This window comes from Oncorhynchus keta, chromosome 4, assembly GCF_023373465.1.
Source record: "Oncorhynchus keta strain PuntledgeMale-10-30-2019 chromosome 4, Oket_V2, whole genome shotgun sequence".
Classification (NCBI taxonomy): Eukaryota; Metazoa; Chordata; class Actinopteri; order Salmoniformes; family Salmonidae; genus Oncorhynchus; species Oncorhynchus keta.
Genome location: NC_068424.1, coordinates 46,011,475 through 46,027,571, shown reverse-complemented (window position 1 = coordinate 46,027,571; position 16,097 = coordinate 46,011,475). Strand labels below are relative to the sequence as shown.

The 16,097-nt window shown below is 44.1% G+C and overlaps 1 protein-coding gene across 1 annotated transcript in view; it reads left to right on the top strand.

Moving 5' to 3' along the window:
• reep2 (receptor accessory protein 2) overlaps nt 1-16,097 on the top strand; it is a 28,130-nt gene that overhangs the window by 7,740 nt on the left and 4,293 nt on the right. The window contains exons 2-7 of the mRNA XM_035762290.2: nt 2,458-2,530; nt 6,406-6,482; nt 6,780-6,900; nt 7,119-7,232; nt 7,458-7,644; nt 15,131-15,303. Coding sequence (XP_035618183.1) covers nt 2,458-2,530; nt 6,406-6,482; nt 6,780-6,900; nt 7,119-7,232; nt 7,458-7,644; nt 15,131-15,303 — 745 coding nt within the window. The remainder of the gene's footprint in view (nt 1-2,457; nt 2,531-6,405; nt 6,483-6,779; nt 6,901-7,118; nt 7,233-7,457; nt 7,645-15,130; nt 15,304-16,097) is intronic.

Sequence of the window (16,097 nt, the reverse complement as noted above, 5' to 3'; positions counted from 1 at the left end):
CTGGGAAGAAGCCTTTGCAGGGTCCCCCACACAATGTACGCAATTGAGGGCTATGTTGAGCATCTCCCCCAAAACACATACTTCTGCCATTTTGTGCCTGTGCATCCAACATTGTAATAGCTCCTCAGTTGTTCAAGATGGTCAACCCCACCCATTTTCTTGTTGTAATCCATTACAAGCTCTGGAACAGATAAGTTCCTACCATGTTTAAAGGAAAAACAATTCCAAAACCCCTACCACTGTCACTTTAGCCCCGTGGTTTGTGGTTTAAGGGTGAATGGTGAGACTTAGGGCAGACACACGCCATGGACACGTAGCCCCCCGCGGGTGTCCTCTCTCCTTTCGCTCCGCATCTCTATCCCCTCCAATCATTTCTAACCTGTTTTCCTCCCTGCCTTTTTCTGCTGAGCCTTGACTCTCCATATCACTTTTTTCACTGACCGAGAGTAACAAAGAGAGGAGCAACAAAACAAATAGGATACAATTGTAGTCTGGACCATAGTCTCTCTTCCTTCCTCTATTTCTCAACCATACACATACTCTACCTAATAAGGTGTTTCCATAATGAGTTGTGATAGTTACATGCTTCTCATTTCTCACTCACTTGCCAATGTTAGCTGATTTGAGTTACGAAGCTGGAACAGTTTCCAAATTAATTGCATCGGTAGAAACGGGACAAAAAAGCAACTTGTTAGCTGGCAATGTAAACAAATAGCCAACTACTCATATGCGCTCCACTGCGCAGGCATCTTCTACTCTAATGCGACAACCAAGCAGTCAAATAATAGACAAACGAGGCAATGTATAGCCTATGAATATCTGCACCTAGCAAACATGACAAACCACAACCTAAGCCCAACAGATAAACAACACCAATTAATCCAGCCTTTGTTTTGGTGGCTAGTAAACTGGTTTTCTGTATGGCTAGCTAATAAAAGTGATAGCTGAGGTTGACGCTTCGTGAGCGCTGCCCAAATGTATCACTACACACAGCTTTTATTGCCTGACAGCCTAGCTAGCTAGCTATAGAAAGCAGCTTGGGCCGTTTTCATATAAATGACATCGGTAGAAACGAGACAAAACAACGAACTAGTTAGCTGGCTAAACACTGCGACTATTTCCATGAGAGAGCACGCAATCATGAAAATGTGATGACAGCCACACGAATACGACAACAGGTGGTTAGCAAGTTAATTTAGCGATATTGACACAGATATTTTTGATAGATAAACAAGGTCGTTCGCGGCCGCAATAGTAATTTAAATAAAGGCCGTCGATGGCCACTGGTTTCTAATACATTTTTGCCAATGGGACTGGGCATCAGACTCCAGAGTTCTTTATTGCAGAGTTGTGTCAATGAGGTGGTTGTTTTGACCCAACTGTAGTTTGTGACTACTATAATGTCCCATTGTAGCCAGTACAGTAGACCATAGTACAGTAAAGTAGATATGTACATTATAGTGTTCTCTACAGTGCTGTCCAAACTTGTGACACATGGGTGTCCTCTGGCCTGCCCTGCCCTGCCCAACGTCTCCTCTTACTGCAATGTAAAGCTAACAACACAGTGCAGCCCTGGCCCAACATGTATGACTGGGCAAATCACTCAGACCTAGACAGATGCATGGACTCAGTGTACACGACATACACCAATGGAACAAGAAAATCCCATAGCAGGAAGAGTTCCACAAGACAGCCTAAGAGAGAGTTTGGAATACACAAAGTATCACTCTGACCGAAGGGTGGTACACCTTATCACAGTTTAACCTACAGTGGTAGAAATGCACATAATGTACATACACTGGTAGCAGACAGCCTCTGATGGCTGTGTGTGTGGCAGACAGACAGTAAGGCGTGGTCCTCCTAGATCTCCCCTCGCTCAGCATTCAGTTCCTGTCACATCAGCAGTAATTGCCGGGCCGACGGGACAGAGTATTGTGTGTGTGTGTGTGTGTGTGTGTGACTGGATTTATTTTTCCTTTTGTTTGTGTTGCAGGTAGGTTCACATACGGTGGGTGACCTGTCGTTAGCCCTTTTTGTGTTTTGTCCCTCTATCAGTACAGTAGCAGAAAAGCACGCCATGGTTTTCCAATCTTCTGTTTCCTGGAGAGAGAATTTGTTCCAACAAACTGCCCTTTTTTTAATGTCTAAATGTCACCATGTATTATTGCAATACAGCTGGTACCCTAAGTAGGCTAACGGTGTTTTTTATTTTTATGAGTGCACATTTTTAGAGCCTGTTCAGAATATGGCCTACTTTCTTTGAACGCAACCCATTTATGTTAACACTGAGATCATGGGTTTTAGACTCGAGTCATGTGTTAAGCAACATTTGACTAGATAAATATTGAAACAGAGGGGGCATTTTTGTTCAGTGTTGGCATCTTGAGGTAATGTTGCCCGGGTGATGTTGTTTACTGTACCTTAACCTCTGACCCATGTCTCCTCCTCATCCTTCAGCCTGGCCTTCGGGACCCTCTACCCGGCCTACTCCTCATACAAGGCTGTCAAGACGAAGAATGTGAAGGAATATGTGAGTACTGTACCTATTCATTTTTAAAATTATTTTTCCAGTATATTAGTGTAGGATAAACATTTTAAAGTCTCTTTTTGTAGCCAGCTCATATTCTTATTGGAAAAGGTGATGACTTTTTAATTTTTTAAAAATGGGGTGTGGGATTATACTCTCTCCAATGGAATGCTGCAAGTTTCCATTGTCTCTGAGGATGCAAGAGCAGTTCAACTGTATCCGTTTAAAAGGGGGACCTCCCAGCTTACCTCATCCCTGTCAGCGAGCAGAGGGATGAGAAAGAGAAGGAAGAGGGGTCCTCTGCCAAGCGCTCTCCTTAGTCTCCTCCCTCTGGTTGCTATAGAAACCCCACTCTCAATATCTGAGCGGGGGCACATGCAGACTGACAGAGGGAGTGGGAGGGAGATACAGAGGAGGATGCCATTTTTAGCCTTGTTGTTTTTATACCCCCCCCCCCCAAATGTGACTCAACTTCTCAGGCTATTCACTGCATTCCCTAGCTGGGTTGAGTACTTTGAATTGTTTATGTGCATTCGTAAAGTATTCAGACACCTTGACTTTTTCAACATTTTGTTTACTTTACAGCCTTATTCTAAAATGGATTCAATTGCCCCCCCCAAATCTACACACAATAACCCATAATGACAGAACTGGTTTTTAGACATTTTTGTGAATGTAAATGTGATTTATTTTATCCTTAAGGATTCAGACCCTTTACTCTGAAGCAGCTTTTGGCTGCGACTTTAAAGCCTCAAGTCTTCTTGGGTATGATGCTACAAGCTTAGCACATCTGCTTTTGGGGAGTTTCTCCCATTCTTCTCTGCAGATCCTCTCAAGCTCTCAGGTTGGATGGGGAGCTTCGTTTCACAGCTATTTTCAGGTCTCTCCAGAGATGTTAGATCGGATTCAAGTCCGTGCTCTGGCTGTGCCGCTCAAGGACATTCAGAGACTTGTCCCAAAGGCACTCCTGCATTAGGGTCGTTGTGCTGTTGGAAGGTGAACCTCCCCATCTGAGGTCCTGAGTGCCCTGGAGCTGATTTTCGTCAAGGATCTCTCTGTACTTTGCTCCGTTTATCTTTCCCTCAACCCTCCCAGTCCCTGCCGTTTTAAAACGCCCCCACAGCATGTTGCTGCCACCACCATGCTTCATCGTAGGGATGGTGCAGGCAGGGACAAACTGAGAACGAAATATGTACCTGGACTTTTTGTCTCAGACCGGCCCACCAGAAATCCCCCCAGCAATACACCACAACCCACGCCACACTTAATGTAAACAATATTACTGAACAATATAACAAATGGGGATAAAGTATTTGCTTTGTTCTTGAAGGGCTGTCTGTGGAAAGCCACTGGCACTGAATGTTAGCTGACTAAAGCTTTTAGGGTATATAAGAGCAATGTCCGCATACAAAGTGCCATTACTCAGCAGCCATCGGCGATTTCTATCTATAACTGTATCCAGAATTTGATTATGGACCCCACTCTTGTATTCACTCTCTACCCCAGTAAAAGTCTCATCTTGTGCCATCTCTGCAGGCATGGTTTTCTTCTTTCGAGCCCTTTTCGTTGGCCGAGTGGTCTCTAACTCCAGCTCTGTTTCCTCATCCAGTTCCTGTAACTTCCTGTTAGCCCATTGAACAAATGTGCCTACAGCTGCCTTGACCTTTTCTAAATCTCTTGCCATTCCTTTCAGCTGCTCCTCTGTTGACAGATTACGATGCACGGACAGAATGTCCATTCGTTTTTGAAGATATTTTGAGACTGGTGAGGTGACCTGGAATATCTGCGTTTTAAAAAAAGTATTGTTTCATACTTCAGCAACCCCCTCAATGTATCCTTGTGCCTTGACCCATGCAGTAGTGATGGTTTTCTGATCTTGTATGGTTGACAGAGTGAGAAGGACATCAACATACAGACTCTCATCTGGATTTCCAAAAGCTCCTAAGACCTTCTTTAAGGCACTGTCTTTAGCCCACCAGCCTGTCTCTCCGATTGGAGCAAGACGTCTGTCTTGGGTTCTTGCTCTCCTTCTCCAAAATGTTAATGCTCTAGTAGGATTCACTGAAGAACACAGCTATGTTGTTATTGAGAGAGAAAAAAGTGACCCACTTGCCAAGACACACTCTGTGTCTGCCAAAACAAGGTTCAATGTCTGTACATAGCACCACCCATGCACTTGATTGGTGGACTTTGCAGAGAGCAGGGCAGAGAAGTCTTTATACTGGCCTTGCATACTGGAGGCTCCATTAGTGGAATTGCCAATGCGCTTGCTGATGTCAGGCGTCATGTCTTCCAGTACTTCACTCTGTACCTGGACAAAGTATTGTCCAGTGGATGCCTCGCATTTCACCACAGCCACAAGCCTCTCATGACGTTTGTCACACATTTGACTATGACAGAGCATTGATCTTGTGTTGTAGTGTCAATCTGGACTGAAAACATACAAGCTTCCTGGATTTCACTTGTTATGGTGGCCTGCGCCGTATGGTGGTAATGACGTTATTGGTGGTGGTCTTTGATAAGAGTGGTTAGAGAGCTTCTGCCCCCTCTTGACCCCGGTTCAGAGTAATAAAAAAAAAAAAGAAATCTATGTATTTTTTTGTTTTGCTTTTCCCTATGCAGGCAGTGAGATGCTCTTTCATACATTCATAAGTCTTTGCTAGGTAAAGCCCCGCCTTATCTCTCAGCTCACTGATCACCATAGCAACACACGCTCCAGCAGGTATATTTCACTGGTCATCCCCCAAAGCCAACACCTCCCTTTGGCCGCCTATCCTTCCAGTTCTCTGCTGCCAATGACTGGAACGAATTGGCTGTCATGTGCAGTTTTACTGAAGAGTGGCTTCTGTCTGTCCACTCTACCATAAAGGCCTGATTGGTAGAGTGCTGCAGAGATGGTTGTCCTTCTGGAAGGTTCTCCCATCTCCATAGAGGAACTCTGTCAGAGTTACCATTGGGTTCTTGGTCACCTCTCTGACCAAGGCCCTTCTCCTCTGATTGTTCATTTTGGCTGGGCTGCCAGCTCTACGAAGAGTCTTGGTGGTTCCAAACTTCTCCCATTTAAGAATGATGGAGGCCACTGTGTTCTTGGGGACCTTCAATGCTGCAGAAATGTTTTGGTACCCTTCCCCAGATCTGTGCCTCGACACAATCCTGGCTCTGATCTCTATGGACAATTACTTTGACCTCATGGCTTGATTTCTGCTCTGACATGCACTGTCATCTGTGGGACCTTATATAGACATGTGTTTGTGCCTTTCCAAGTCATGTCCAATCAATTGAATTTACCACAAATGGACTCCAAGTGCAAATGTCTCAAGGATGATAAATGGAAACAGGATGCGCCCGAGCTCAATTTGGAGTCTTATAACAAAGGGTCTGAATATTTATGTATGTCTTTTATTTTTAATACATTTGCAAACCATTTCAAAACCTGTTTTTCACTTTGTCATTATGGAGTATTGTGTGTAGATTGAGGGAAAATCATTAATTGTAATCTGTATTTGGAGTAAGGCTGTAACGTATCAAAATGTGGAAGAGGGGAAGGGGTCTGAATACGTTCTGAAGGGCACTGTATTAACTTGTTTGCACTCTGTCAGTGTGTCTTAGGATTCATCCATACCATCTTGCTATTTATATTGCAATAATTGATGGTACACTCTCCACCCACTGACTGGATTTATTTCCATGCCCATCCTTTGGCAGTGATAGACCATGCATACTGATTCGGTCTATAAGGGCTGTTACGTGCATGCTTGTGTGTGCGGGAGACAGTGAATGCTCTACGTGTGTCTTGTCACATTCTTACGGCAGCTTACTGTAGGCTATGCTATCATGTGCTATATTTGTGACGCTCTCTCCGTCGTTTGTGTGTCCAGGTGAAATGGATGATGTACTGGATAGTGTTTGCGTTATTCACCACAGTGGAGACCCTCACTGACTTGTTCATGTCCTGGTGAGTCCTGGTGGGTCATCTCTGACCACTGCCCTACAGCCACTATACAACACTAGTCCCTAGGATCAAAATACTTTGACAATACGTATTCATGGTTGAAAACATGTGCTCACTAGGATTGCTATATTTAAATCAACTTTGGTTTGTTTACATTTGTCATGGTGTAGGTAGGCTATTGCCTTCTGAAAAGTACCAAGATATCAGAGCAAATGTTTGGTACACCCTTTGGTCTCTGAACGAGGCCTAGCTCATTCTCCTTTCCAGTCTGTTAAGTATCTGGTGTGGTGGTCCATGCAGGTTTCCTTTCTACTTTGAGTTGAAGATAGCCTTTGTGATCTGGCTCCTGTCTCCGTACACTAAGGGCTCCAGCGTGCTCTACCGCAAGTTCGTCCACCCCACCTTGTCCAACAAGGAGAAGGTAAATGTGTAACTCTTAACCGTGAACTCTAACCCTGTCCGACAAGGAGAGGGTTAGAGGTCACAATAAGATCCAGCTCTGTCTGCCTGTCAATTCTCTACTGGTTGACTCTACCGCTGACTCATCTTGTCTCCTCTTAGTTTTGCGTGACTGTCACCCGCTTTTGCTTTCCATTTCTGTTTCATTTTTATTTTTCCCTCATCTCTTCTGTCCTGTAGGAAATAGACGAGTACATCACCCAGGCCAAAGACCGTAGTTATGAGACTATGATGAGGTTTGGAAAGAGGGGGCTAAACTTGGCTGCTACAGCCGCCGTCACCGCAGCTAGCAAGGTAAGCAAGGCGCCGGGCCCCGACCGGGGGGGCGTGTCTGTGTGCACATGGTGTTTCCGTGTGCGAGAGAGGACGACACTTACAATGTGCATATGCCATCCTGTGTGTTTGTCACCCCAAGGCGTTTTGAGGTGTGTGCTCTTACTGTATGCTCACTTCATGTGCCTTAAGCACTGGAATGCTGTAGGGCGTCTGCAGTGTTTGAGCTATGTGTGTGCTGTGCAGGGCCAGGGTGTGCTGTCGGAGAAGCTGCGTAGTTTCAGCATGCAGGACCTGACTCTGATCAACGATGGGGAGGAGCTGGGCCTGCGTTCCTCTGACCCGCGCATGAGAAGAGACGCCATGGACGACACAGTTACTGGAAGTAGCACGCTATCTAACACACTGCCCCGCGCCAAAGCCACACGCCAGAGTGGGTAACACACACACTCTCACACATGCTGGCTTGCGCCATCAAATGTATTTATATAGCCCTTCTTAGATCAGCTGATATCTCAAAGTGCTGTACAGAAACTCAGCCTAAAACCCCAAACAGCAAGCAATGCAGGTGTAGCAGCGCACGGTGGCTAGGAAAAACTCCCTAGAAAGGCCAAAGCCTAGGAAGAAACCTAGCGAGGAACCAGGCTATTTGAGGTGGCCAGTCCTCTTCCTTCTTCCATACGGCAGAGTATATAATGCATGCGTACAGATCACTGTGAATATTGGGGTATGTGGAACTGATCACCCCTGTCAGATCAGTGGTCAAAAAGTTTGTTGAGAAAGGACAGCCATTTTAGTCATAGTAGTACGTTGTCTGTCTGTGCCTGTTGTCGAACAGCTCTTATCGGTACAGGGAGGGAGGTGGTGAAGTCATGTGATTTAAAAAAAAAAAAAAAAAAAAATCACACACAAAAAAACCTGCAGGATGCCAGGGAGGAAATACTCCAGAAAGGGAGGGGGGGGGAGCATGTGATGTCAGTGGGGCGCCTTTGTGTCTGACTGCACAGCTCTGTCTGTGGGGCTGGCAGTTTGTGAATACAGGGGGAAACACTGAGGGAGAAAAGGAGAGTGAGGATGGAGAAAGGGAATAAATCTAGTTCATGGCCAGTATGGCATGAAAGCCAGGAAAGAAGAGAACTAGTGTAGCGACGAGACGGACCATGTAAAAGAGACAGAACAGAAAACGGTAACATCAAAAAAAATATAATCACATTTTATTGGTCACATACACATTTAGCAGATGTTATTGTGGGTGTGGCGCAATGCTTGTGTTCCAAGCTCCAACAGTGCAGTAATGTCTAACAATACACACATCTAAAAGTAAAACAATGGAAATATTAGGACGAGCAATATCGAAGTGACATTGAATAGAATACAGTGGGAAGAAAAATTATGAACCTTTTAGAATTGCCTGGATTTCTGAATAAATTGGTCATAAAATGTTATCTGATCTTCATCCAAGTCACAATAGACACACACACACCATCTGCTTAAACTAATAACACACAATTATAATTGTTCATGTCTTTATTGAGCACACTGTGTAAACATTCACACTGGAGGGTGGTGAAAGTATGTGAACCCTTGGATTTAATAACAGGTTGACCCTCCTTTGGCAGCAATAACCTCAACCAAACATTTTCTGTAGTTACGGATCAGACCTGCACAACTGTCAGGAGGAATTTTGGACCAGTCCTCTTTACAAAACTGTTGAAGTCCACAATATTCTTCGGATATCTGGTGTGAACCGCTGTCTTGAGGTCATGCCACAGCAGCTCAATTGGGTTGAGGTCAGGACTAACTGGGCCACTCCAGAAGGTGTATTTTCTTCTGTTCAAGCCATTCTGTTTTACTTCTGTCTTTTGGGTCGTTGTCCTGTTGCATCACCATACTTCTGTTGAGCTCCGATTGCCGGACAGATAGCCTTACATTCTCCTGGAAAATATTTGGAAGTTAAAGCCTGGGAATTTGGGGAATTTTGCTTAAATTCATCAAAAAAGTTTACTTATAACAGTGGCATTTTTTGTGGGATACACAAGGCAATTCTAGGTCTTGTGGCATATTTTGGTTAAGCTATCCACAATTCAATGGAATTGCAACCCTCTGCATGCACAGTGCAATCTTCTATCACATGTACAGCTGATTCTCAAGATCTTACACACTAATAAGATGCTATTGAGCCCACACTACTACACTGTCTGAGCCAAGGAATACATGCTTTCTGGTAAGTTTTGATTACAATACTGGGTGGGGTGAAAATATTTTGAGAATTTAAAAAAAAAAAACAAGTAAATAGTAGCCTACAGCAAAGTGTTAAAATAATTTCCGCTAGTTAGTTTTTGCTACCATGTGGGTTTTAGCTCGCTTGAGCCTGCTAACTGAGGAGTGTTAATTCACCTGTTTCCATATATTTAATTTAAAAACATTTATTTTACAAAATAGTTTTTTAATCTGTACATGAAATTGTATTTATTTTTTTTTACTCATTTTTTTCCTAATCTTTACTGGAAAATGCCACGGGCACTATCTGATTTGTGGAGAAATGTCACTGCAGTTAATGTAGAAGGACAAGCTATGTACATTTGCAAATACTGTGCCAAATCCTATGTGAAGAATGCAACAAAGATGCAGAATAATCTGGCCAAGTGCATAAAGTTCCCTCCATGCTTACAACAAGCAACCTCTGACAAAAGTCCTTCTACTTCTATTCGAGGTGAAAATGATGAATCCGACACGTCATCGATTGCAACAGCTCATGGTCCTCCTGGAATCAGTTTTTTTTAACTCAATGGAGGAACGTAGTCAGGGAAATGCTGATGAATGTCTTGCTCGAGCTGTGTATACAACCGGTTCACGTGACCTTGGCCCACAGGAGGTATTTGCAATGGTGACAGACAATACTGCGAAAATGAAGGCTGCTTGGTCTAAAGTGGAGGAGTCCTTCCCTCACACCACACCCATTGGCTGTGCTGCATTGAATCTGCTCCTCAAGACATCATCGCACTGAAAACAATGGATACATTCTACAACAGAATCAAGGAATTGGTTAGGTATGTGAAGGGTCCTCAAGTTATAGCAGCAATCTACCTCACCAAGCAAAATAAGAAGAATAGGAGCACAACAACAAATCAAATCTAATTTTATTAGTCACATGCACCTAATACAACCGGTGTAGACCTTACAGGGAAATGCTTACTTGTAAGCCCCCAACCAACAATTCAGTAAAAAAGAAAATGCAGACAAGAAGTCATTAAAGAGCAGCAGTAAAAATATTTACGAGACCATATAGAGGGGGCTACTGGTACAGAGTCAATGTGCAGGGGCACTGGTTAGTTGAGGTTAGTTATGTACATGTAGGTAGAGTTATTGAAGGGGGGAGGCACAATGCAAAGATTCTGGGTAGCCATTTGATGTTCAGGAGTCTTAAGGCTTGGGGGTAGAAGCTGTTGAGAAGCCTCTTGGACCTAGACTTGGCGCACACCGGTACCGCTTGCCGTGCGGTAGCAGAGAGAACAGTCTATGACTAGGGTGGTTGGAGTCTTTGACAATTCTTAGGGCCTTCATCTGTCACCGCCTGGTATAAAGGTCCTAGGTGGCAGGAAGCTTGGCCCCGTTTAATTCAAGAGTACTGGGTACATACACATTTTACCACAGGTTATAAACTGAAAATGACGTCAGCGTTTTCTAAATGTTCTATCTCTTCATGACACTGGTAGAGAGGCCCTATATTTCTCGAGCCTTCCCTCCTCGCCTGAAGCCAAGGTCAGTCAGTGTAGATAGCATTCTAGACAGTCTGGAGATAGTTCATTCATTTGTACCAAGGCACTGTTCTAAACTCCTGACTATATTATATACAATTGGGAATGGGAGCAAGAGAGAACATTCATATGTACAGTACATAATAGCATTTGGACTAGTCAGTCTTAATTGAAATGTATACATAATTAGTCATCATTGATAAAAATTCCCTTAACAATAGTTTTTAGTGTCCTGTTGGTAGTTTAATTAATCTTCCAGGTAGCTCGCCGATTTTATTCTCCAAATATTGCACATTTGCTTGCAGAATGGAGGGAAGTGGGAGTTTATTCGATTGCCTACGAATTCTCAGAAGGCAGCCTGCCTTTTGGCCCCTTTTTCTCCACCTCTACACGCAAATCGTGGGATTCTGGGCCTGTTCCCGAGAAAGCAGTTTATCCTTCACGTCGGGCTCGTCAGAGTCGTGAAAGGGGAAAAAAAGGATTCTGCTAGCCCATGGTGAGTAATTGCAGACCTGATGTCTAGAAGTTCGGTAGAGGCAACATTATGTATAAAATAACAACAACAAAAAACAAAAAAAAGTTACAAACAATGCAAATAAACGAACAAAAAAAACACTAGGTTGGACACGTAAAATGTCGGCCTTCCTCTCAACACCACCTTTGGGGTTGTCATGTTTGACAGTCTCCTGGAGGGGAAGGAGTTGCTCCAAGAAATGGCCATATCATGGACAGCCCCATCAAGAGGATCCTTCTGGATGATGTATTTAGGGAGAGGGTGGGAAGCAGCCTGAAACTCATGCTACTTACCTATAGCAGTAGCCATTGCACGGATTGAGGGAGAGAATGCCATCCTGTCTGATATTCAGAGACAGATTGCAGATGTAAGAGAATAAATCCGTACTGCCCTGCCCACTTCACTGTTGCTCCAAGCAGAGGAAACTGCAGTTCTGAAATGCATCAAAAAGCATGAAGACTTCTGCCTAATGCCCATACACACCTCAGCGTACATGTTGGACCCTAAGTATACTGGCACGAGTATCCTGTCTGGTGTAGAGATCAACAAGGCCTATGATGTCATCACTACGGTCTTGCGCCACCTTGGCCTGCATGAGGGCAAGGTTCTTGGCAGTCTAGGGAAGTACACTTCCAAGCAAGGGCTTTGGGATGGAGATGCAATATATCTCATCATCCACTTGGTTAAAGGGACTTTGTGGATCTGAGGCTCGTTCCCCTGTTGCCTCCATCATCCTCCAAATCCCACCAACATCAGCTACCTTGTTTGGGAACACACACCAAACCACGCAACAGGCTGACCAATACAAGGGTTGAAAAATTGATGGCCATCTGGGCAAATTTGAGGCTTTTTGAGCCTGACAACGAGCCATCATCAAGGTTGGAAAGGGACATTGAAGATGAAGCCTCAGTCGGATGTTCAAGAGGTGGACAATGAGGTCCAGGGAGAAGACATGAATACCTGAGCTTTAGTTTCTAGATCATTTTACAGATGTATGTTAAATGTTTTTGGGAGATCATTCAATATTAATTTTGTTCAGTGAAATCATCCCATGTGAATAGTCAACTCATTTAATTAAAGCTAAATTCGTAACTAAACTTTTTTCTATTGGAAGGATTTAATCACTTGCAATTGTCTACTTATGATAAGGTAAGGTTCTTTTCTGTCTCCATATGGGAAATATATATATATTTTAAATGGTGTTAATGTGAATTCCCACGGAAAGTTTACCCCTAAATATTCCCCAAAAATGTGAAACCTTACAAACAGGACTTTTGTTTAATTTGTCCATAGAATATTTTGCCAGTAGCGCTGTGGAACAACCAGGTGCACTTTTGCAAATTTCAGATGTGCAGCAATGTTGTTTTTTTGGACAGCAATGGCTTCTTCCGTGGTGTACGTTTTGTAGACTTGTCAACAGGGATGTTAGCATCTTCCAGAGATTTCTGACACTTGGATTCTTCTTAATCCCATTGAGCATTCTGTGCTGTGCTCTTAGTCATCTTTGTAGGACGGCCTCTCCCAGGGAGAGTAGCAACAGTACTTAAATGTCTGTTTTATAGACCATTTTGTCTTACCGTGGACTGACTTTTAGAGATACTTTTGTCACCCTTTCCAGCTTTATGCAAGGCAACAATTAATATTCTGAGATCTCTTTTGTTTGAGGCATGGTTCATATCATTCAATGCTTCTTGTGAATAGCAAACTCAAATTGAGGTTTTTTTAATGGGACAGGGCAGCTCTAAACAAATCTCCAATCTCGTCTCAGTGATTAGACTCCAGGTTTGTTAACTCCTGACTCCAATTAGCTTTTGGAGAAGTCTTTAGCCTAGGGGTTCACATACTTTTTCCAATCTACACTGTGGTTGTTTAAATGAGGTATTCAAAATATACAAGAAATACTGTGGGTTTATTAGTTTAAGTACACTGTCTATTGTTGTGACTTAGATGAAGATCAAATTTATGTAGAAATCCAGGTAATTCCTAAGGGTTCACAATTTTACTTGCGACTATACATATGAAATGAGTAAAGCAGTATGTACACATTAATGAAGTGGCTAGTGTACCATTTATTAAAGTGACCAGTGAATTTATGTCTATGTATATAGGGCAGCAGGCTCTAAGGTGCAGGATTGAGTAACCGGGTGGTAGCTGGCTCGTGATGGCTATTTAACAGTCTGATGGCCTTTTCAGTCTCTTGGTCCCAGCTTTGATGCACCTGTACTGACCTTGCCTTCTTGATGGAAACAGGGTGAACAGGCCGTGGCCCGGGTGGTTGATGTCCTTGAGGATCTTTTTGGCCTTCCTATGACATCGGGTTCTGTAGGTGTCCTGGAGGGCAGGTAGTTTGCCCCCGGTGATGCGTTGTGCAGATCTCACCACCCTCTGCAGAGCCCTGCGGTTGCAGGCGGTGCAGTTGCCGTACCAGGATGCGCTCAATTGTGTATCTGTAAAAGTTTGAGGGTCTTAGGGCCAAGCTGAATTTCTCCAGCCTACTGAGGTGGCGACGCCTTCCACACACACACATGTCTGTGTGGGTGGACCATTTTCAAATTGTCAGTGATGTGTACGCCGTGGAACTTGAAGCTTTTCACCTTCTCCACTGTGGTCCCGTTGACATAGATAGGGGCATGCTCTGCTGTTTCCTGAAGTCCACGATCAGCTCCTTCGTTTTGGTGATGTTGAGCGTTATTATTCTGGCACCACCCCTCTAGGGTCCTCACCTCATCCCTGTAGGCTCTTGTCATTGTTGGTAAACAGGCCTACTACTGTTGTCGTCTGCAAACTTGATTGAGTTGGAGGCGTGCATGGCCACACATTCATGGGTGAACAGGGAGTACAGGAGGGGGCTGAGCATGCACTCTTGTGGGGCCCCTGTGTTGAGGGTCAGTGAAGTGGTGTTGTTTCCTACCAGTCAGGAAGTCCAGGACCCAGTTGCACAGGGCGGGGTTCAGACCCAGGGTCCTGAGCTTAATGATCCACTTGGAGGGTACAATGGTGTTGAATGCTGAGCTGTAGTCAATGAACAGCATTCTTACATAGGTACTCTTCTTGTCCAGATGATGGGATAGGGCAGCATACAGTGCGATGGTCTGTGGATCTATTGGCACGGTATGCAAATTGAAGTGGTTCTAGGCTGTCAGGTAAGGTAGAGGTGATATGATCTTTAACTAGCCTCTCAAAGCACTTCATGATGACAGAAGTGAGTGCTACGGTGCCATAGTCATTTAGTTCAGTAACCTTTGCTTTATTGGGTTGGATCAATGGTGGACATCTTGACGCAAGTGGGGACAGCAGACTGGGATAGGGAGAGATTGAATATGTCCGTAACCAAAACTGGAGGGTTTAACGCGTGAGCTCCTGTTAGTGGCTATAGGCATGTACTCTCGTCTCATTCACCAACCACATGTCTGATAGAGCCTAGAAACCTGCCATGTATTCTCCATGAAGTAAACAGCATGAAACTGGGAGGGACCTACCTGAACTTGTTTTCATTGCAAAACCTTTTCTGTTTGGTGTATACTGTTTCTGTTGCACGCAGTAGCAAAATGTTTTGCAACTAATGAATACACCCCTGGCACACTAGTGGGAATGTGACGATGATTTTCACTCATGACAGTCCACAATCCCTCTGTCCAATCCCACAGCTCGTTCCTCCATGGTTCCTCATCTTGACGAATCATCGCAGCACAGCTCGGACCAATCAGACACCAGGAGCATCACCACGGAGCATTCTGACGAGGACGTCGTGGAGAAGGCCCCCGTGAAACGCACGGCCAGTGTCAGGGCAACCAAAAAACCTGCCGCTGCCAAGACAGAGGTAGGGGATCACACACAGTGGATTGGGGCTAATGCATTATTTCTGACAGAGTGACTGCTTCTTCTGCACTGAGGTGAGTCAGAAAAGTGATGGTTTTAAGTGCACTGGCTGTGCGTGCCTGTATTGTGAGTGTAAATGTGGAAATCAAAAAGGAAAATTGCACATACCACTGTTTTTAAGGAGTCACAGCGCAACCCTCAGTGAAGGATGAAGCCAATTCAGTCTCGCCCCGCTCTTAACCCCTAATATGTTTAAGTGTGTGCAAGTCACAGGGTCACCCACAGTATAACTGTATAATCCTCCAATAGAAATACTCTCATATATTTTCATGTATGAATATCAGCTCTCACCTTCTCCAGCAGCTGTGTAGAAGCTGCCCTAGACACAGTTCTACGATCAGCTGAGTCTTTAATCTTAGTGGAGGGAAATGCCAAACTTGCCTTAGATCAGTGTGTAAGGGGAAACCTCATCCTACTCTACTCTTAAATAAAAAAATATATATGTATATTATTCACCTCCACGATTTACGATGGCGTTTAGCAGCGACTAACGTGGACATACTGGAGCGTCGACGTTACACAAAGTATAGTTTCAAAAACGACAGATTTCATTACACACGACATTACACACGACATTGTTCTGTGTCATTTCGAGCTATTCTTTGGGTGCTGAAATAAATGTGATGTCGCTGTCCAACAATAATCCCCAACCAAATTTACTGAGCATGAGCAAAGTTGGTAAAAATGTTATGAAAATGATTCACAGCTGTAAATTGCAAGGTGCTTCCACCAAGT